Source organism: Pseudophryne corroboree, chromosome 3 (assembly GCF_028390025.1).
Source record: "Pseudophryne corroboree isolate aPseCor3 chromosome 3, aPseCor3.hap2, whole genome shotgun sequence".
In the NCBI taxonomy this organism is placed as follows: domain Eukaryota; kingdom Metazoa; phylum Chordata; class Amphibia; order Anura; family Myobatrachidae; genus Pseudophryne; species Pseudophryne corroboree.
Window position 1 is genome coordinate 578352847 of NC_086446.1, and position 22552 is coordinate 578375398.

Genomic DNA, 22552 nt, shown 5'->3' on the forward strand with positions numbered 1-22552 from the left:
GCTGCTGGGTTCGCTCTGAGGAGGAAGAAGCTCTGCCCCCTGAACATCGCACTGCTTCCCGCTCTTCACTTCTTTATACTGGCCTGAGGAATGGTGCTGGCAACGTTACCGACGTCCCTGACAGCCTTGGTGACCAGTGTAGGGTATAGGCGCTGGCTCAGGGCGCCCCTCTCAGCACCGCACTGTGTACCACTGAGCCTCCAGAGCGCAGTTAGTACTGCGCTCCCACCCTGTTGCCTCCATCTTCACACCGGCTCACCGCTTGCTGTGGGGGCCAGTGACTCTCTCGCCACGGAATCTTCTGGCTCTGTTATGGGGGAGTGAGCGGTCGCCTGGGGCAGCTAACGATCATTACCCTCAGGAGCTCAGTGTCCTGTCAGCGGAGATAGTGGCTCGAACCCCTCAGGGCGGACACTACTCGCCCCCTAAGTCCCACGAAGCAGGGAGACTGTTGCCAGCAGCCTCCATGTGCCTAACTAACTCTTAGAAAAAAAATAAAACTAAACAAGCTCTAGGAGCTCCCCTAGCTGTGACCGGCTCCTCCAGGCACATTTTCTAAACTGAGTCTGGTAGGAGGAGCATAGAGGGAGAAGCCAGCCCACACTATTAAACTCTTAAAGTGCCAATGGCTCCTAGTGGACCCGTCTATACCCCATGGTACTAATGTGGACCCCAGCATCCTCTAGGACGTAAGAGAATTCACGACTTTGACGCGTTATTTCTCAACAACCTGATCACTTATCAAAATTCTGTGACCTTATTGCACATCTACATCACACACCCTACCAAATGAATCCTGAACCATCAAAATCGTTGTCATTGTGTAGTTGTTCTTACAACAACAAAAAAAAAATTGCTTAGCCGATTAAATATATAGATGTTAATAATAAAATTAATAATTAGGTAAAGAAAAAATTGCAGCCATAAGTAAATGCTCTAACCTGTTGACATTGTGTTCATTGCTGCCGGTACCACAATGTGTTTGACATGTGGTGGTTAAGAAATACTTGCAGTCATGGTGGAGGGAGTGGACAATGCAGTTTAATTGGGCAACTTAGGACAAACCACAAACACATACTGTATTCTCCTAATCATAACTGCAAATGCTAGTGGGTAGGTATGGGTTTATTGGAACCAACGGAATTTAGTCTTATACCCACTTCCTTGCAAGTTAAAAATCATTATTAAAAGCACATCATTTGATGACATTGGTAAAGGGCCCTAAGAAGATAGCAAGACAAGTAATTCTGCAAATCAAATCAATGAGATGCTATTAATTCAAACTAACAATCTGTGGACATATTCTATAAAAATGTATAATCTTTGCATTTCTTTATTACTGTGAAGATAAGGCAAATGTGAAAGATGCGTCATAACAGGAACACTCTTTCTGCTGTGAGTTTGCACAGTGTAGATAACTTTCATCATCTACTTTTAATGAAAATGTAAAAGGTTATGACATACCAATAACAAAATAATCTGGCTGGATGAGTTGTAAGTGTCTTAAAAGAAACAATCACATATAACATTTGTTACACAATCAAGATTCCTGCTACGTGTTTGCCGAGCACACATGGGCAGAACAACCGAGTGATAGGTTAGCCCAGGGCCATAATATTCATAAGGCTGACTAGACGGAAACCTAGGGGCCCTGCAGGGACTAGGGCCCCGTCAATTTTTTTGCTCAGGCATTCTTAGCTGTGCCCTAGTGCTCCACAGGTTAACGGCACTTATACTGTTGCCCAATAATGCACTAGCTCTATTTCATAAGAAAAAAAAAAAAGGAAGAACAATTGCACTGTGAAAAAAGAGGTCAGACTTTATTTGGGCATCAGAGTCCGTATAAATACTGAAAGTATAAATGATAGCATAAGCTCTGCTTCCCAAATGTCAGCTGTAGTGTGGTGAAAGACTGAAGTGCCGGAGGGGGCCAGAAAAGCCTAGGGGCCTGGCCATGGGTTAAAACGGCCATGGGTTAGCCTCACCTGTGTAGCCATATTGTTTGGACCGCAGGTACAATGAAAGGATCACTGGGGGTCTATTACATAATTACACATTTAAGAACATGTCTGACTGATTTTGTTCATATTTTTAGACTTTGTACTTGTGGGGATAACACAAAATAAATCAAATAAACTGTCTGAGATCACAAAGAATTTGTCAGTCTTAATACATTTTATTTTACTAGTGAGCTAGATGAATTGATAACATTTATCACTTTACATTTTTAGTACAATAGAGATGACCAGCTAATTGTATGTAGAGTCCCACTGAGTGCCCTTCTAGATACACTAGGGCAGATCCCCTGTATTTCTCTGTGTATGCCCATTTCCCAACTGCACTATATGAGTTCATATGGACCAGGAGCCTGAAAAGTGACAAATCAAATCTTTCCAGTTTGGACCACCATGTGATTAGCCAAAATGTAAATGATTCCTATAGAATTGACCAATGTGTGACCAGCACAAATAGATTAATCTTAGCCTATTTATTTGCATCATGACCACTCACTGACTGCTGAAATCCAAAGCTAAATTGGGAAGAAAAGATGTGGTAGAAGCCAGGATGAAATTCTACTAATTCCAGGCAAGTATTGTCCCTGAGGGATACATATGATATCCCAACAGATGAGATGCCGAAGCAGAGAATCCCAAGTGGGGTCAGGAAAATATCTTTAACCTCCCCCTTTTCCCACTAACCCTAACCCTCCCTTTCCTGTAGCCTGAACCTAACCTCCTCCCGTACCCCCACAGTCTAGCCCTAATCCTCCCGGTGGTGCCTAAACCTAACCCGCCCTCCCCCCACTGTCGGGATTCCGGCGTCAGCATCACTGAATGGATCCTGTCCCTGATGTGTGGCCCTGTGCCTATGTAGGCATTTCTATGGGGGTCATTCCGAGTTGATCGTAGCTGTGCTAAATTTAGCACAGCTACGATCATTCACACTGACATGTGGGGGATGCCCAACACAGGGCTAGTCCACCCCGCATGTTAGTGCCACCTCCCCCCCTCCCCCCACATAAGTGCAAAGGCATCACACAGCGGCGATGCCTTTGCACTTCAAGAGTAGCTCCCGACCAGCGCAGCTTTAGTGTGCTCGCCAGGAGCTACTCGTCGCTCCCCGGCCCGCAGCGTCTGCGTCTAACGTCACTCAGCCGCCGCGCCCCCCTCCCAATGGTCCGGCTATGCATGCGTTGTCCAGACCGCGCCCCCTAAGTGGCGGCTTAACACCGCTGTCCAGCCCCCTCCCGCCCAGCGACCGCCTCTGCCTCAGAGGCGATCGCTAGGCAACGACGGCTGGCAAGTACCGGCGCACTGCAGTGCCGGTGCATGCGCAGTTCTGCCCTGATCGCTGCGAGAAACTGCAGCGAGCGATCGGGTTGGAATGACCCCCTATGTCAGCAGCAATTTTGCAAAACATGTCAAACGCATTTTGTGGGGAAACAATATTTTGCTTAGAATTAAGAACTTTGTTACAATATATAGCAAAAGTGAGATAGTCTATTTTCAGTGTTATCGTTTACTTATATGGCACGACCAGGCTTCCATAGCTTCCACACTGTAACTTACATAGGTATACTTATTTAAAATCATAACCAGTGACAATATTAAAAATAAGATTTTACTTACCGATAAATCTATTTCTCGGAGTCCGTAGTGGATGCTGGGGTTCCTGAAAGGACCATGGGGGATAGCGGCTCCGCAGGAGACAGGGCACAAAAAGTAAAGCTTTTCCAGATCAGGTGGTGTGCACTGGCTCCTCCCCCTATGACCCTCCTCCAGACTCCAGTTAGGTACTGTGCCCGGACGAGCGTACACAATAAGGGAGGATTTTGAATCCCGGGTAAGACTCATACCAGCCACACCAATCACACCGTACAACTTGTGATCTAAACCCAGTTAACAGTATGATAACAGCGGAGCCTCTGAAAGATGGCTTCCTTCAACAATAACCCGAATTAGTTAACAATAACTATGTACAATTATTGCAGATAATCCGCACTTGGGATGGGCGCCCAGCATCCACTACGGACTCCGAGAAATAGATTTATCGGTAAGTAAAATCTTATTTTCTCTATCGTCCTAGTGGATGCTGGGGTTCCTGAAAGGACCATGGGGATTATACCAAAGCTCCCAAACGGGCGGGAGAGTGCGGATGACTCTGCAGCACCGAATGAGAGAACTCCAGGTCCTCCCTAGCCAGAGTATCAAATTTGTAAAATTTTACAAACGTGTTCTCCCCTGACCACGTAGCTGCTCGGCAGAGTTGTAATGCCGAGACCCCTCGGGCAGCCGCCCAAGATGAGCCCACCTTCCTTGTGGAGTGGGCCTTTACAGATTTAGGCTGTGGCAGGCCTGCCACAGAATGTGCAAGTTGGATTGTGCTACAGATCCAACGAGCAATCGTCTGCTTAGACGCAGGAGCACCCATCTTGTTGGGTGCATACAATATAAACAACGAGTCAGATTTTCTGACTCCAGCTGTCCTTGCAATATATATTTTTAATGCTCTGACAACGTCCAGTAACTTGGAGTCCTCCAAGTCACTTGTAGCCGCAGGCACTACAATAGGCTGGTTCAGATGAAATGCTGACACCACCTTAGGGAGAAAATGCGGACGAGTCCGCAGTTCTGCCCTGTCCGAATGGAAAATCAGATATGGGCTTTTGTAAGATAAAGCTGCCAGTTCTGACACTCTCCTGGCCGAAGCCAGGGCTAGAAGCATGGTCACTTTCCATGTGAGATATTTCAAATCCACCTTTTTTAGTGGTTCAAACCAATGAGATTTTAGAAATTCCAAAACCACATTGAGATCCCACGGTGCCACTGGAGGCACCACAGGCGGCTGTATATGCAGCACTCCCTTAACAAAGGTCTGGACTTCAGGGACTGAAGCCAATTCTTTTTGAAAGAAAATCGACAGGGCCGAAATTTGAACCTTAATAGATCCCAATTTGAGACTCATAGACAATCCTGATTGCAGGAAATGTAGGAATCGACCCAGTTGAAATTCCTCCGTCGGAGCACTCCGATCTTCGCACCACGCAACATATTTTCGCCAAATTCGGTGATAATGTTGCACGGTTACTTCCTTCCTCGCTTTAATCAAAGTAGGAATGACTTCTTCCGGCATGCCTTTTTCCTTTAGGATCCGGCGTTCAACCGCCATGCCGTCAAACGCAGCCGCGGTAAGTCTTGAAACAGACAGGGACCCTGCTGAAGCAAGTCCCTCCTTAGAGGTAGAGGCCACGGATCTTCCGTGATCATCTCTTGAAGTTCCGGGTACCAAGTCCTTCTTGGCCAATCCGGAACCACTAGTATCGTTCTCACGCCTCTTTGCCGTATAATTCTCAATACTTTTGGTATGAGAGGCAGAGGAGGAAACACATACACCGACTGGTACACCCAAGGCGTTACCAGCGCGTCCACAGCTATTGCCTGCGGATCTCTTGACCTGGCGCAATACCTGTCCAGTTTTTTGTTGAGGCGAGACGCCATCATGTCCACCATCGGTCTTTCCCAACGGGTTACCAGCATGTGGAAGACTTCTGGATGAAGTCCCCACTCTCCCGGGTGAAGATCGTGTCTGCTGAGGAAGTCTGCTTCCCAGTTGTCCACTCCCGGGATGAACACTGCTGACAGTGCTATCACATGATTCTCTGCCCAGCGAAGAATCCTTGCAGCTTCTGCCATTGCACTCCTGCTTCTTGTGCCGCCCTGTCTGTTCACATGGGCGACTGCCGTGATGTTGTCCGACTGGATCAACACCGGTTTTCCTTGAAGCAGAGGTTCTGCCTGGCTTAGAGCATTGTATATTGCTCTTAGTTCCAATATGTTTATGTGAAGAGACGTTTCCAGGCTCGTCCATACTCCCTGGAAGTTTCTTCCTTGTGTGACTGCTCCCCAGCCTCTCAGGCTGGCGTCCGTGGTCACCAGGATCCAATCCTGTATGCCGAATCTGCGGCCCTCCAATAGATGAGGACTCTGCAACCACCACAGAAGAGACACCCTTGTCCTTGGAGACAGGGTTATCCGTAGGTGCATCTGAAGATGCGACCCTGACCATTTGTCCAACAGATCCCTTTGGAAAATTCTTGCGTGGAATCTGCCGAATGGAATTGCTTCGTAAGAAGCCACCATTTTTCCCAGGACTCTTGTGCATTGATGTACAGACACCTTTCCTGGTTTTAGGAGGTTCCTGACAAGCTCGGATAACTCCTTGGCTTTTTCCTCCGGGAGAAAAACCTTTTTCTGAACCGTGTCCAGAATCATCCCTAGGAACAGCAGACGAGTTGTCGGCATTAACTGGGATTTTGGAATATTCAGAATCCACCCGTGCTGTTTTAGCACTTCTTGAGACAGTGCTAATCCCATCTCTAGCTGTTCTCTGGACCTTGCCCTTATTAGGAGATCGTCCAAGTATGGGATAATTAATACGCCTTTTCTTCGAAGAAGAATCATCATCTCGGCCATTACCTTTGTAAAGACCCGAGGTGCCGTGGACAATCCGAACGGCAGCGTCTGAAACTGATAGTGACAGTTTTGTACAACGAACCTGAGGTACCCCTGGTGTGAGGGGTAAATTGGAACGTGGAGATACGCATCCTTGATGTCCAAGGATACCATAAAGTCCCCCTCTTCCAGGTTCGCTATCACTGCTCTGAGTGACTCCATCTTGAACTTGAACTTCTTTATGTACAGGTTCAAGGACTTCAGATTTAGAATAGGCCTTACCGAGCCATCCGGCTTCGGTACCACAAAAAGAGTGGAATAATACCCCTTCCCTTGTTGTAGAAGAGGTACCTTGACTATCACCTGCTGAGAGTACAGCTTGTGAATGGCTTCCAAAACCGTCTCCCTTTCGGAGGGGGACGTTGGTAAAGCAGACTTCAGGAAACGGCGAGGTGGATCTGTCTCTAATTCCAACCTGTACCCCTGAGATATTATCTGCAGGATCCAGGGATCTACTTGCGAGTGAGCCCACTGCGCGCTGTAATTTTTGAGACGACCCCCCACCGTCCCCGAGTCCGCTTGAGAAGCCCCAGCGTCATGCTGAGGCTTTTGTAGAAGCCGGGGAGGGCTTCTGTTCCTGGGAAGGAGCTGCCTGTTGCTGTCTCTTCCCTCGACCTCTGCCTCGTGGCAGATATGAATAGCCCTTTGCTCTCTTATTTTTAAAGGAACGAAAGGGCTGCGGTTGAAAGGTCGGTGCCTTTTTCTGTTGGGGAGTGACTTGAGGTAGAAAGGTGGATTTCCCGGCTGTAGCCGTGGCCACCAAATCTGATAGACCGACTCCAAATAACTCCTCCCCTTTATACTGCAAAACTTCCATATGCCGTTTTGAGTCCGCATCGCCTGTCCACTGTCGCGTCCATAAAGTTCTTCTGGCCGAAATGGACATAGCACTTACCCGTGATGCCAGTGTGCAGATATCCCTCTGTGCATCACGCATATAAAGAAATGCATCCTTTATTTGTTCTAACGACAGTAAAATATTGTCCCTGTCCAGGGTATCAATATTTTCAATCAGGGACTCTGACCAAACTACCCCAGCACTGCACATCCAGGCAGTCGCTATAGCTGGTCGTAGTATAACACCTGCATGTGTGTATATACTTTTTTGGATATTTTCCATCCTCCTATCTGATGGATCTTTAAGTGCGGCCGTCTCAGGAGAGGGTAACGCCACTTGTTTAGATAAGCGTGTTAGCGCCTTGTCCACCCTAGGAGGTGTTTCCCAGCGCTCCCTAACCTCTGGCGGGAAAGGGTATAATGCCAATAATTTCTTTGAAATTATCAGCTTTTTATCAGGGGCAACCCACGCTTCATTACACACGTCATTTAATTCTTCTGATTCAGGAAAAACTATAGGTAGTTTTTTCACACCCCACATAATACCCTGTTTAGTGGTACCTGTAGTATCAGCTAAATGTAACGCCTCCTTCATTGCCAAAATCATATAACGTGTGGCCCTACTGGAAAATACGGTTGATTCGTCACCGTCACCACTGGAGTCATCGCCTGTGTCTGGGTCTGTGTCGACCGACTGAGGCAAAGGGCGTTTCACAGCCCCTGACGGTGTTTGAGTCGCCTGGACAGGCACTAATTGATTGTCCGGCCGTCTCATGTCGTCAAACGACTGCTTTAGCGTGTTGACACTATCCCGTAGTTCCATAAATAAAGGCATCCATTCTGGTGTCGACTCCCTAGGGGGTGACATCCTCATATTTGGCAATTGCTCCGCCTCCACGCCAATATCGTCCTCATACATGTCGACACACACGTACCGACACACAGCAGACACACAGGGAATGCTCCTAACGAAGACAGGACCCACTAGCCCTTTGGGGAGACAGAGGGAGAGTTTGCCAGCACACACCAAAAGCGCTATATATATATATCAGGGATAGCCTTATAATAAGTGCTCCCTTATAGCTGCTTTGTTATATCAAAATATCGCCATAAATTTGCCCCCCCTCTCTGTTTTACCCTGTTTCTGTAGTGCAGTGCAGGGGAGAGACTTGGGAGCCGTCCTGACCAGCGGAGCTGTGAGAGGAAATGGCGCCGTGTGCTGAGGAGATAGGCCCCGCCCCTTTTCTGGCGGGCTCGTCTCCCGCTATTTAGAGAAATCAGGCAGGGGTTAAATATCTCCATATAGCCTCTGGGGGCTATATGTGAGGTATTTTTAGCCTTTATATAGGTTACATTTGCCTCCCAGGGCGCCCCCCTCCCAGCGCCCTGCACCCTCAGTGACTGCCGTGTGAAGTGTGCTGAGAGGAAAATGGCGCACAGCTGCAGTGCTGTGCGCTACCTTTAGAAGACTGCAGGAGTCTTCAGCCGCCGATTCTGGACCTCTTCTGACTTCAGCATCTGCAAGGGGGCCGGCGGCGCGGCTCCGGTGACCATCCAGGCTGTACCTGTGATCGCCAGTAGCCAAGAAGCCAATCCATCCTGCACGCAGGTGAGTTGACTCCTTCTCCCCTCAGTCCCTCGCTGCAGTGATCCTGTTGCCAGCAGGAATCACTGTAAAATAAAAAACCTAGCTAAACTTTTTCTAAGCAGCTCTTTAGGAGAGCCACCTAGATTGCACCCTTCTCGGCCGGGCACAAAAATCTAACTGGAGTCTGGAGGAGGGTCATAGGGGGAGGAGCCAGTGCACACCACCTGATCTGGAAAAGCTTTACTTTTTGTGCCCTGTCTCCTGCGGAGCCGCTATCCCCCATGGTCCTTTCAGGAACCCCAGCATCCACTAGGACGATAGAGAAATATTCATTATTAAGACAGCTGTTAGTATTTGTGGATTCTTAATTATATAGTCTATATACATACAGTATGTGTACGGATTACTAAAATATATAGAAAATTCATTAGGAAAGCTTTTTTGTAATGCAAAAATGATTATCACACTGTTAGAAGCAGTCAGCTTGCAGCACCAAACACACTTTTATTAGTACTATGACCAGCCTGAATATATGTTATCTAACACTGACCACTTGATGCTGTTACTAAAGGTGTTACCAGCAGAAAATTGTCTTGCAGTTTCACGTGGCATAAATGTGTTAGCTTGTACATCGCTTCCAACTTTTACTACAGTGTATACATAGCTTTATTGTTTGTATTTTGCTTTTAGTTTTTTTAGCCACATATTTACAGTATATCATCAGGTGAAGTTTATTTATTTAATTTGTACATACAGTATGTCCAAAAGCTGTTCTATCCAATTCAGAAAGTACAGAGCCAATGTACACAAACTGCCACTGATGATACAAATACACAACTAAAAGGCACAGAAAGAAGGAAAGACTATACATTCAGGAGTTTATTCATTAAGCAGTGCCCCTCGGCAGTTTTAACGTTAGTAGCCAACTAAATGCAGCTGCAGTGGATACTAAAACACCGGAGAAATGTTGAATTTCTCCAATATAGGGACAACTGATCCCAAAATCAGCTTTCTCTGCAATCTGACACCACTACTTCAGTAGCAGTGAAAGTTACCACTGCCAAGTCTAACTCAGCAGTGGTTGGGGCATATGTGTGCACTGGGTTCACGTATGCATATTCGAAAACGGCGTCCCTTTATGCAACCTGGATCCCTTTCGATAGTAAGGAGTGGGGATCCGGCAATCAACACCATCTTCATAGGTGCCCACTTTCAAGTTCCAAAAATCTAGTATTTTTGGAGGTTGATGAATTTAGGTCCTCTATATTGTATTGGGACTTTGGGCCAGGTGTGGACTGAAAGGTAAGCAGGAGATATCCCCAATAACTCCTGTATTTATCATGGTAATGAATGGCTCTGCTACTTAATTTCTACAAAGTATGTGAAAGTTGTACTTTTCTTCTTCTTTTGTAGAAATGAAGGGATAATTAATTAGACCCCTTAGTATTAGTTTCTCTACCAAACGTTAAAAAAAACAACTTCAATGAAAGGACAAGGACATACAAAAATCCATTGTTTCAACGTTTATTTTATTTTTTTGTCTTTCAAATGGAATTGGGAGAGAAAAAGGGGAGAGGAGCACTTAAACTTCTTGAAAAATAAATGACCATTGTTAAAGTTACAATTCCAAAGTAATCCCAAGCAGACTTTAAGCAAGAAGTAGGGTCTGCGGCACTGAAGGTTGCACCACCTGGGACATGCACTGTCTTATGTTTAAATTCTATTTTATAGATTATTCCACATACAAAACAAGAAAAAAAAAGGTTCATTTTATACTTTATATAATATATATACATCCTACCTCCTTAGATTACATCAGTTACTCCCTGTTGGACAATTGCAATGCTTATGCATATATTTGCAGCATAATTCACTGCGCTATTGTTTTGGTGCTATTGTTTTGGTTATTGTATATTGGGATCGTCCTTCTGATAAATAAGTAGACTTGTTGCATTGAATTATCCTATACATATTTTATGTCTCTAGTTTTAGTCAACTGTACAAAGAACGGGAGTGTGACAACTTCCTGTTCGATAAAAACTGCACAACAATACAACAGCTTGCCTTATGAAAGCAAGAGTACTTGCGACCATGGAATTCAGTTTTTCTTTGGATTGGAAACACTGCCTTCCCGATGAGCTATTCATATAGAATGTCCTCTTGAACTCAAAACAAAATAATGTCTGCAGTTTCATTTGTCTGTTTAAAAATGGAAATGATTTCTCAGAGAAAATTTCATGCCCATTTTTTTTTCTTTTTAGAAAGGCATCCGCAGCAGGGCAATTCAGTCTTCTGTGTTATGGCTACCATGAAGTCTTTGGCATGTGGTCCTTCATACTGGCCGGTCCACAGCATACTGACATGGGCTTAGGTTGGAAGCCGGAGTCTGTACTGCTGGGTACGTGAAGTTGGCATGTTGCTTAGCTTTCAGCCTCAAACTTGCCAGGCTTGAGTTGCAAGTGTCCCTGTACATGTAGGGACTGGCAGTTGTTGCATAGGGGCAGGCACTGGCTGAAACAGCAGAATTGAGGCTGGGACTATTAAGGTTGTTGATGTTGCCCAAATTATTAAGGCTGGAGCCTGGAACTCCAGTCACTGCTGAAGGAACCATAGATGAAGGCATGGTCATGGAGGCAATGGAGTTGGGTGGTGAGAACATTGGCTGAGATGACAAAGGACTTACATTCATGGAGTTAAAAAATGGAAAGCTCTTGGCTGAGAGGGGACTAGTGGCGAGGCCTTTGGTGGCCCAGTTGTTATAGGAGTATCCAGAATACATATCATCATAGGGTTGCATGAGTCCATTAAACTGGGCTCCAAAGCTATTTTTGCAGAGTTCAGCCTGCTGATTTCGTTCTCGTTTCCTCCACTTGGCTCTTCGGTTCTTGAACCAGACCTGAGAAGAGGAAAAACATTTTTTATAGCACATGAATCATAGATTTTTGCTATGAAAAAGAAAACATACATCAATTTTGCTACACTTTTTTTTTTAATTAGGTAAAACAGGGTCATCTACTACTACAGTAACTCTGACTTTATTATTTGTTGTTTCATAGAATTGCATTGACATATACAATGCACATCAACTCTCACCATCTCCACTGAACGTAGTTTTAATATTCTATTGTATAAAAATGCCTTTAGTGTTTATTTTTATTATCATTTATTTATATAGCAGCAGCATAGTCATTGTTGTTTACAATTGCCAATATTATTATTATTATTATTATTATTTTTATTTTGGGGGCGGGTGCAGATGTCTATGTGTAACTTCTCCACTTTATCTCTCTTCAAGGCTTGATACAAACTTACAATCTATAGAGAAATAGGTATCTGATATATGAAGATAAGTGCTACATATTACAAATATGCCCAACCACATTGCAAAGGTCAAAGGTTATTGGTGGACAGCAATGTTGGCCTGGGGTCAGAGGGCTGTGTAACTGTAGAAAAAGAACATTTGTACATTTTGTGTGAACTGTGGACCGTTTCCCAAAATGTAAGCATTTTGCCACTGTTTTATGGGCGTGCTGAAGCCAGTGTCTGTGTCTTCCGATGCAGATTTACTGGCCTTGGCAGCAGAGATAAGGTGGTCATTCTGAGTAATATTAGGGTTACAATACTGCAACTGATGGTTGCGATGGTGATCCGATGCTGCATTTTAATTTGCAGTTCTCAGATATACAATTACGACAATGGCATGCTTTACTTTTAGATGCCCACTGCGCATTTGCATATTTTTACACAGCATAGATCTATACTGTAAATGTGAAAGTCGTCACTCACTCACTGACTCATCACTAATTCTCTTACTTCCCAATATGTTAGGATGGTAGGAAGCTGAAATTTAGCATAGGTATTCTTCATGTGGGAAACAGCAAAACTACGTAATTAGAATGTTAATAAACCTCCCCTAAGTGGATGAAAAGGGGGAACGATAACGCCCAAATTGACAATCAGATAAAAATTTGGATTGCACCTCCAATGGGTAGAATTTAATAAGCTAAAAAAAATGGTTCTGTCTCTGTTTACTGTATCTGCTACGGGTGCTCCTCAGGTAACGCCAAGAACCATGGATTAATATTTTCGCTTACATTAAGACGTCTCAAATGTACATCTGTATAGATTTACCACATTTTTAACACTCATTTATATGTACAACCGAGAAAATCAGACACTCCTATGCGAAGAACGGGTAGAACAGCTAGTCTCTGAATAAAGCCCAAAGTCAATAATTATTACTTACTCAATTGCAACTAAGGCGGCCAATCCCGGGATCAGGATTGGCGGGGTCCCGGGATTTAGGTCTAAGATTGTCCGGGATTCAATCCCAGGATTGGAGCTTCCAATCCCACGGATTTCGGGATTAGAATGCCCCCTTGTTTTTTCAATGTCAGGCAGCGTTGAGTGTCCTCAGGATGCTCAGACACTGACCAGCTCCATCCTCCCGGCTCCCCTGGCAGTTGTGCGAACTGCGCAGCATGACATGAAGTCAGAGGTCACATTGCACAGTCTGACACCAGCCGCCCACGCTGCCCGGATCACACTTTGCCACTCACCACCTGCAGCAAGTGAACCTGCCTGCACTCCCAAAGAATGGGGAATAGTTCTGTGGACTGGGTGTGTCCGGGAAGGGGGTGGGAGGCACTGAAGATTTTAATTTTAAAATCTTCAGTACAATCCCGGGAATCCCGGGATTCATAATTTTTTAATACCGATACCCGGGATTGGTCTCCCTAATTGCAACTTTTATGGCCCACATCCATCACAGATGTATTGGGGCAATGTACCGATCCCCCGACAGCCTGGTCAGGTAATCAGGCATAATAAACATGTTTAAATATCCTGATTCATCGATCGCGACTGAAAATGGATGGGATCAGCAAATCGGGCATTTCCCAATTCCATGACGGATTGCCAATCATCACAGATGCGGACTACATTTAGGATTAACCAGCAGTTACTAACTATAAACAATTGGGAATGTTACAAACCAGACCCCTAAATACAGTATTTGTACCATACCCTGACTCTGGCCTCCGTGAGGTTGGTCCACACTGCAATCTCCTCCCTGGTGCTCATGTCTGGGTAACGGTTCCTCTGGAAGGTGGCCTCCAGTTCCTGGAGCTGCTGACTTGTAAAATGTGTCCTCTGCCTCCTTTGCTTCTTCTTTAGTGACCCATCTTCCGGGTTTGAGTCATCTGTTTGGTTCTGCTGCGACTTTTCGGTGTCTGCAAAAATAATGTTTTATTAGACATGTTGTAAATTTTTTGTTTCAAGTCTATAAACCTACCATAAACTTGCTGTTAATAATCCTTATCTTGATATATTTGGTTAATACAATGCTAAGACAACTCCTCTTGGATTATTACAGATACAGGTGCAATGGCTTTGCCTTACAGAATATGTGCACAATTATCATCCATACAGGCATCAGATGTGTGCAGGAGGATTTTCTGAAATATGAGTGCTACAAATGTCTAAATGGGGTTTGGGAACGGGATGGTCTTCTGTCTGCCGGCATCATGAACACCGGGGTACTAATTACATCCCATTTAGAAAGATAAAGGTAACTGTGGAATCATGATACATGAGGAGTAAAGACCCAGATATGGTGCACATAGGGTTCTGTTCAGTTGGATCCCCAAGGAAAAGAAATGACAAAACTCTCATATCTTTATTTTCTAAATAAAAAATCTCTCTGATTAGGAACAAGGAACTCAATGAACCAACCCTTATAAACAGCACTCTCATCATTAGGTGCCGAACACTCAGGGACATCCTGACCTGATTTCAACAGGGAGACACTGACCTAACAGCAAACGATTTTTCTACAAATCTCAGATTGCAAACAGGACAAGGAGCTCATACATTCATTGTTCACTGCATAATTCACACACAGTGGAAAGCAGCAGCAGACTAGTAATGCAACCAAATGCTCTATTTCTCATACCACAGCCAAATGAATTGCCTTTACTATTCTAATACTCAGGCATTTACAAGCAGGCAGACAAATTATACATTATACTATTCTATTGCATATTTTTGAGTCAACTAATTATGTATATACATTTGTCTACATAGGAATTATTACTGGTTGCTAGCGTAAATTATATCAATTTTAGTAATTATTTACTCTATGGGCCTAATTCAAGGTTGATTGCAAAACAATGGGCAAAACCATGGGGGTCATTCTGAGTTGATCGCACGCTAGCAGGTTTTAGCAGCCGTGCAAATGCATAGTTGCCGCCCACAGGGGAGTGTATGTTCGCTTGGCAAGTGTGCGAACGCCTGTGCAGCCGAGCTCTGCAAAAACATTTTGTGCAGTTTCAGAGTAGGTCTGAACTTACTCAGCCCTTGCGATCACTTCAGTCTTTTTGGTGCCGGAATTGACGTCACACACCCGCCCTCCAAACGCCCGGACACGCCTGCGTTTTCCCTACCACTCCCAGAAAACGGTCAGTTGACACCCATAAATGCTCTCTTTCTGTCAATCTTCTTGCGAGCGGCAGGGCGTATGGATTCTTCATTAAATCCATGGCTCAGCAATGATATGCATTGTACCCGTACGACGCGCGTGCGCATTGCGGTGCATACGCATGCGCAGTAGAGACCTGATTGCAGCGCAGCGATCAATTCGGAATGACCCCCCATGTGCAGTGCAGGTGGGGCAGATATAACGTGTAGAGAGAGTTATAGTTGGGTGGGGTGTGTTCAAACTGAAATCTAAATTGCAGTGTAAAGATAAAGCAGCCGGTATTTACCCTGCACAGAAACAATATAAGTAAAATGTTGTTTAGCAATCAAACTTGAATTAGACCCTATATCACATTCTATTCACTTTATATTTCATCTCACATTCACCACCACATGGACATGCCTTGTTCGTATACCTACTAAGGTATCTATTATACGCTTTCTTAATAATTTTCCATTATAAGTCGCCCATGTTGGACCTCTTTTCCTCTTCCCATAAGGTCTATCTACTTTAGATTTCTATGGGGTCTATGCACTTAGCCACGAAGAAAGATAACGTGGAGAGAGCTAAAGTACAATCCAACAATAACTATGATTTCTCTAACACAGTCTGGAACATGGTAGTTTATCTCTCTCCCCTTTATCACTTGCCAAGGCTTAATGCGACAGGTGTTAACTGATGGCAGTTAAAATATCGACGTACATAATGTTGGCAAATAAATGTTAACATTTACAAATGTCAACATGGTTAAAATGTCAATCTGTAACATGTGCAGAGATTTAGATTTGGGAGAGGTGTGTTCAAAATGAAATCTAAATTGCCTTGTAAAATACAGTAGCCAATATTTACCATGCACAGAAACAATATAACCCACCCAAATCTAAATCTCTCTGCACATGTTACATCTGCCCCACCTGCAGTGCAATATGGTTTTGCCCATTAGTATGCTTTTTTGGTTTGCTCACAAACCTGAATAACCCTCATTATTGTAGTACCCATGGGATCCGGTCAGGATCCCAGGGGTCAGAATCCCACCAGACGAAATACCAACGCCGGAATCCTGACACTGATCGAAATCCCTGTGCCAACATACCAACAAGGACCACCAACCCAGCGCCGGAAACCCAACCGCCGGGATTCCGAAAGAGCGTGGATCTGGCCACCAGATAGGTAAGCTGCGGGGGAGGGGGTGTAGGTTTAGGCTACTGGGGGAGGGTTAGGATTAGGATGCGGGGTAAGGGCAGGTTAGGGTTAGGCTGCGGGGAGGGGGGGTTAGGATTAAGCACCCCCCCCCCCCCCAAGGAGTGTTAGGCTGTGGGGGGAGGAAGGGTTAGGTTTAGGCTGCAGGAAGGGGGGTAGGTTTAGGCACCACTGTGGAGTGTCAGGGTTAGGCTGTTGGGGGGTGAGGGGTAAGGTTTAGGCTGGGGAGATGGATGGTTAGGGGGGCATTGGGGTAAGGTAGGTGTACTTAACTTCCCTAAACATTCCTTTTGAGAAATGTATGAGACAATCATACACAACCAGTACTAGACCTCATTTCCTCAGGGCTGGCAATAGTTCTGGGGGAGGCCTAGGCAGCATCCCTTGCTCACATTGTGGCTGTACTCCCATTGCTTTTTCTACAGGTGGAAGGTGGAGGCAACATCCTGTGACTATGGTACTAGTAATCAAGAAAATGGGAGCACTAGTAAAAAGGATGCTGGTTTGAATGCAGATACACAGGGGGATATCCATTTAGCTCTGGTAATTTATCGAGGCTAATTGTCCCGCTGGGGGCTAGCTAATTAGCCCTGATAAGCCACAGCACGCGCCGGCTTATCAGGGATTTTGTTTCACCTGCCTCCGGCAGGCAAAGTAGAATCCCCAGAATCAGCCCCGTTTTCGTCCGAAAACGTGGCTCTTTCACACAAAAACACACAGGTTTCACTGAACCTGTGTGTTTTCGGGAGAAGGGTTTTTTTTTACAGGCGATCCATCAGGATATCCGGTAAAAAAAAATTGGTGAAACATCGGAAAAAAAGTTTTTCGGACCCGATGTTTTACCGGGGATTATTGGATATCCCCCACAGTATTTATTAAACAATACATCAATACTCACACATACAATTATAAAAATGTAGTATTTGCTTTGGAAGAAATCTTCCTGAGATATCACATAAAAAAAGATTAAAACAATGGACATTCAGGTGGACAATATAGCATATATAATTCTATTTGGCGCGGATCCGGCTAAAGAGTTCCTGAGTGGATGAAAAGTGGACTGTAGCAACTTGTCACATATACTGGAGTTTTAGTGGTCAAATAGCCAGCTAATTATATTTGAGCAATTCTATCACAGCTATATTTCAATGGGATTTAGTTATAATTAGAGATGTGCGGCGGGCACTTTTCGTGTTTTGGTTTTGGATCTGGATCCTCGCTCGTGTTTTGGATCTGGATTGGTTTTGCCAAAACCACCTTTTCGGGTTTTGGTTTTGGATCTGGATGATTTTTTGGAAAAAAACACAAAAACAGCAAAAATCACCGGGGGTAATTTTGATCCTACGGTATTATTAACCTCAGTAACATTAATTTCCACTCATTTCCAGTCTATTCTGAACACCTCACTATATTGTTTTTAGGCCAAAAGGTTGCACTGAGGTCGCTGGATGACTAAGCTAAGTGACCCAAGTGGGCGGCACAAACACCTGGCCCATTGAGGAGTGGCACTGCAGTGGCAGACAGGATGGCAGATTTAAAAAAATAAGCCCCAAACAGCACATCATGCAATAAAGAAAAAGAGGTGCAATGAGGTAGCTGTATGGCTAAGCTAAGCAACACAAGTATGCGGCACAAACACCTGGCCCATCTAGGAGTGGCACTGCAGTGTCAGACAGGATGGCACTTAAAAAAACTAGTCCTCAAACAGCACATGATGCAAAGAAGAAAAAGAGGTGCACCAAGGTCGCTGGATGGCTAAGGTAAGCGACAAAAGTGTGAGGCACAAACACCTGGCCCATCTAGGAGTGGCACTGCAGTGTCAGACAGGATGGCACTTAAAAAAAAAAAACTAGTCCCCAAACAGCACATGAGGCAAAGAAGAAAAAGAGGTGCACCGAGGTTGCTGTATGACTAAGCTAAGCGACACAAGTGTGAGGCACAAACACCTGGCACATCTAGGAGTGGCACTGCAGTGTCAGACAGGATGGCACTTAAAAAACTAGTCCCCAAACAGCACATGATGCAAAGAAGAAAAAGAGGTGCACCGAGGTTGCTGTATGATTAAGCCAAGCGACGCAAGTGTGCGGCACAAACACCTGGCCCATCTAGGAGTGGCACGCAGTGGCTGAATGTCGAAAAATTTTCGGGCCACTGACAGCATCTCCTGCACGCCCTTGTCATTTCTCAAAAAATTCTGCACCACCAAATTGTATGTGCAAAACATGGGACGTGCTGGAATTTGCCCAGATGTAATACACGCACAATATTGGTGGCACAGGAGAGTGTACCCCTAAACCACACACGGCAAAGCCTGTAAAAATTATTTGGATACTAATAACCCTTTTATTTGGATGGAGTTATATAACAATAGACGTGGCACAGAGGAGCGTACCCCTAAACCACACACACATGGCAAAGCCTGTAAAAATAATTTGGATAATAATAACCCTTTTATTTGGATGGAGATATATACCAATATGCAGCACAGAAGAGCGTACCCCTAAACCACACAGGGCAAACCCTGTAAAAATAATTTGGATTAAATATTAATAACTCCTTTATTTGGAGTAAATAATATACAGCACAGGACAGCACCACTGTACTTATACGGCAGTACCCCTGAACTTATATGGCTGCATCACTGGACTGGACTTATACGGCAGTACCCCTGGAATTATACTGCAGTACCCCTGAACTTATACGGCAGTACCACTGGACTTATACGGCAGTACCCCTGGACTTATACTGCAGAACCACTGGACTTATATGGCAGTACCACTGGACTTATACAGAACTACCACTAGACTTATACGGCAGTACCCCTGAACTTATACAGCAGTACCACTGGACTTATATGGCCGTACCACTGGACTTACTGTATATGGCTGCACCACTGGACTGGACTTATACGGCAATACCCCTTAACTTATACGGCTGCACCACTGGACTGGACTTATATGGCAGTACCCCTGGACTTATATGGCTTCACCACTGGACTGAACTTATACGGCAGTACTCCTGAACTTATACGCAGTACCACTGGACTTATATGGCCATACCCCTGAACTTATACGGCAGAACCCCTGAACTTATATGGCTGCACCACTGGACTGGACTCATACGGCAGTACCCCATAACTTATATGGCAGTACTCTTTGGACTTATACGGCAGTACCCCTGAACTTATACGGCAGTACCACTGGACTTATACAGCAGTACCACTGGACTTATATGGCAGTACCACTGGACTTATACGGCAGTACCACTGGACTTATACGGCAGTACCACTGGACTTATACGGCTGCACCACTGGACTGGACTTACACGGAAGTACCCCTGAACTTATACAGCAGTACCCCTGGACTTAGCAGCACAGGGCACCACCACTGTGACTGAACTGATGCAGCACAAGTCACCACCACTGGACTGATGCAGCACAAGACAGCACCACTGGAGTGGACTTATACAGCAGCACCACTGGACTTATGGCAGCACAGGACACCACCACTGAACTTATGGCAGCACAGGACACCACCACTGGACTGATGCAGCACAAGACAGCACCACTGGACTGGATTTATACAGCAGCACTGGGCTTATGGCAGCACAGGACACCACCACTGTGACTGGAATGATGCAGCACAAGACACCACCACTGGACTGATGCAGCACAAGACATCACTGGAATGACACAAAAGAGCAGGTTGCCACCCCATGCGCCGCACCATTTTCCTGCACAGACACTGAGCACCACTGGACTGGACTTACACGGAAGTACCCCTGAACTTATACAGCAGTACCCCTGGACTTAGCAGCACAGGGCACCACCACTGTGACTGAACTGATGCAGCACAAGTCACCACCACTGGACTGATGCAGCACAAGACAGCACCACTGGAGTGGACTTATACAGCAGCACCACTGGACTTATGGCAGCACAGGACACCACCACTGAACTTATGGCAGCACAGGACACCACCACTGGACTGATGCAGCACAAGACAGCACCACTGGACTGGACTTATACAGCAGCACTGGGCTTATGGCAGCACAGGACACCACCACTGTGACTGGAATGATGCAGCACAAGACACCACCACTGGACTGATGCAGCACAAGACATCACTGGAATGACACAAAAGAGCAGGTTGCCACCCCATGCGCCGCACCATTTTCCTGCACAGACACTGAGGAGACACGTCCTCTCGCTACACTCTCCAGGACTGGAGTGAAAATGGCGGCAACATGCGGCTCCTTATATGGAATCCAAAACCCGCAAGAATCCGACAGCAGGATGATGACGTTTTGCCTCGTTCTGGTTTCCAAGTCTGGCAAGAAGTCCCGAGCTGGGCTCGGATACGGGCTCAGGACTTGGTATTCGGTAGGGCTCGGTTCTCAGGGAACCAAACCCGCTCATCCCTAGTTATAATGCCAGCTGTCGGGACCCCGGCGTTCAGGAGACTGACGCCGGAATCCCGACAACCGACATATATTGCCGGTTGGTGGGTCCACGCCACCAACTAAGTGAAAATAGAACCTACTGGGCCCGATGTGTGGCGAGCAGGCACTCGCTGCCTCACTGAAGGTATACCGGCAGACGGGATACCGCTGTTGCTATACTAAGAGCCGGCATTCCTTCAGCCGGTATATCATCCCCATTCCAATTCAATAATAGGCTGAAATATACATATGTGCTAACAAACGGAATGGCTATTTTAGTTGGTGTTAATTAGAGTCCAGTTTTATCCGCCAGTTTCGGATTCATGCATGTAACCGTGCATCTTCTCCTGGGTCCATACATCATCATTGCGCAACTGGCAGCTCTCACATAATTTAAATAGCATGTAATGCATATGCGATCAATCACATGAGAGCCAGGAGTTGCGCCAGCAAGACGTACCAGCCCAGGAATATGACGCTCTGTCACCTGCATGGATCCAAGCCTGACAGGAAAAAACTAATTAGAGCCGAGCCAGTCATCTCTAGTTATAATATATAACAATTATCATATAGATTAACTGCATAGTCATTATTATACACTGTGCTAAATTATTTGCAAATCTTATATTTATAGTATCTACAGAAAAATCATATGATTAAAAAAAAAATCTAATTTTAGGAATTCTTCTTACAAAATAATGCATCAAAACAAAGCTTCCTGCGGTTCTGACATTTGATTTGAGACAAAATAAATAAGATCTGAATATTTCCATCCTGTTCCAAAGTCTCCCATATTTATACATTGTCACAACTGACCAGTGGCGGAACTAGCGAGCGGTGGGCCCAGGTGCGACAAAATGCTTTGCCCCCCCCCCCCCCCCCATCCCATCCAAGTCCACCCCCTCACCCCTGGAGAGGATCTGGTGAGGGGGACCTGCTCAGGGCCAGAGAAATGGATACCTAGCAACAGTGCCGTAACTGGACATTTTAGCACTGTGTGCAAGAAACGGCATTGGGGCCCCACCCCTGCATGCAAAACAGGGGCAGTGCGCGCCTTAGGCGCGCGCAAAAATACATAGTGGCGTGGCTTTGTGGGGAAGGGGTGTGGCCACAAAATAATACCAATTCATAAAACGGTGCACAGTAGTCTCCATTATTCAAATATGCCGCACAGTAGCACCACTACACCAGGTAGAGACCCTTTTACACCTTACGGCGGACAGATTCCTCTTTTTACACATTACGGCAGACAGCGTCCCCTTTTTACACATTACGGCAGACAGCGTCCCCCTTTTTACACATTACGGCAGACAGCGTGCACTTTTTACACATAACAGCAGACAGCGTGCCCTTGTTACACATAGCGGCAGACAGCGTACACTTTTTACACATAACGGCAGACAGCGTGCCCTTGTTAAACATAGCGGCAGACAGCGTACACTTTTAACACATAACGGCAGACAGCGTCCCCCTTTTTACACATTACGGCAGACAGCG

The 22552-nt window shown here is 45.5% G+C and overlaps 1 protein-coding gene across 2 annotated transcripts in view; it reads right to left on the reverse strand.

The window, feature by feature from the left end:
* Positions 1-10447: 10447 nt before the first annotated feature.
* The window catches only part of PITX3 (paired like homeodomain 3), a 194884-nt gene continuing 182779 nt past the window's right edge, over positions 10448-22552 (reverse strand). For both annotated transcript variants that reach the window (XM_063961385.1, XM_063961384.1), the window contains exons 3-4: positions 13963-14168; positions 10448-11833 (exon numbers count right to left, since the gene is read on the reverse strand). In XM_063961385.1, the coding sequence (XP_063817455.1) occupies positions 11270-11833; positions 13963-14168 (770 nt within the window). In that variant the 3' untranslated portion in view covers positions 10448-11269. The remainder of the gene's footprint in view (positions 11834-13962; positions 14169-22552) is intronic.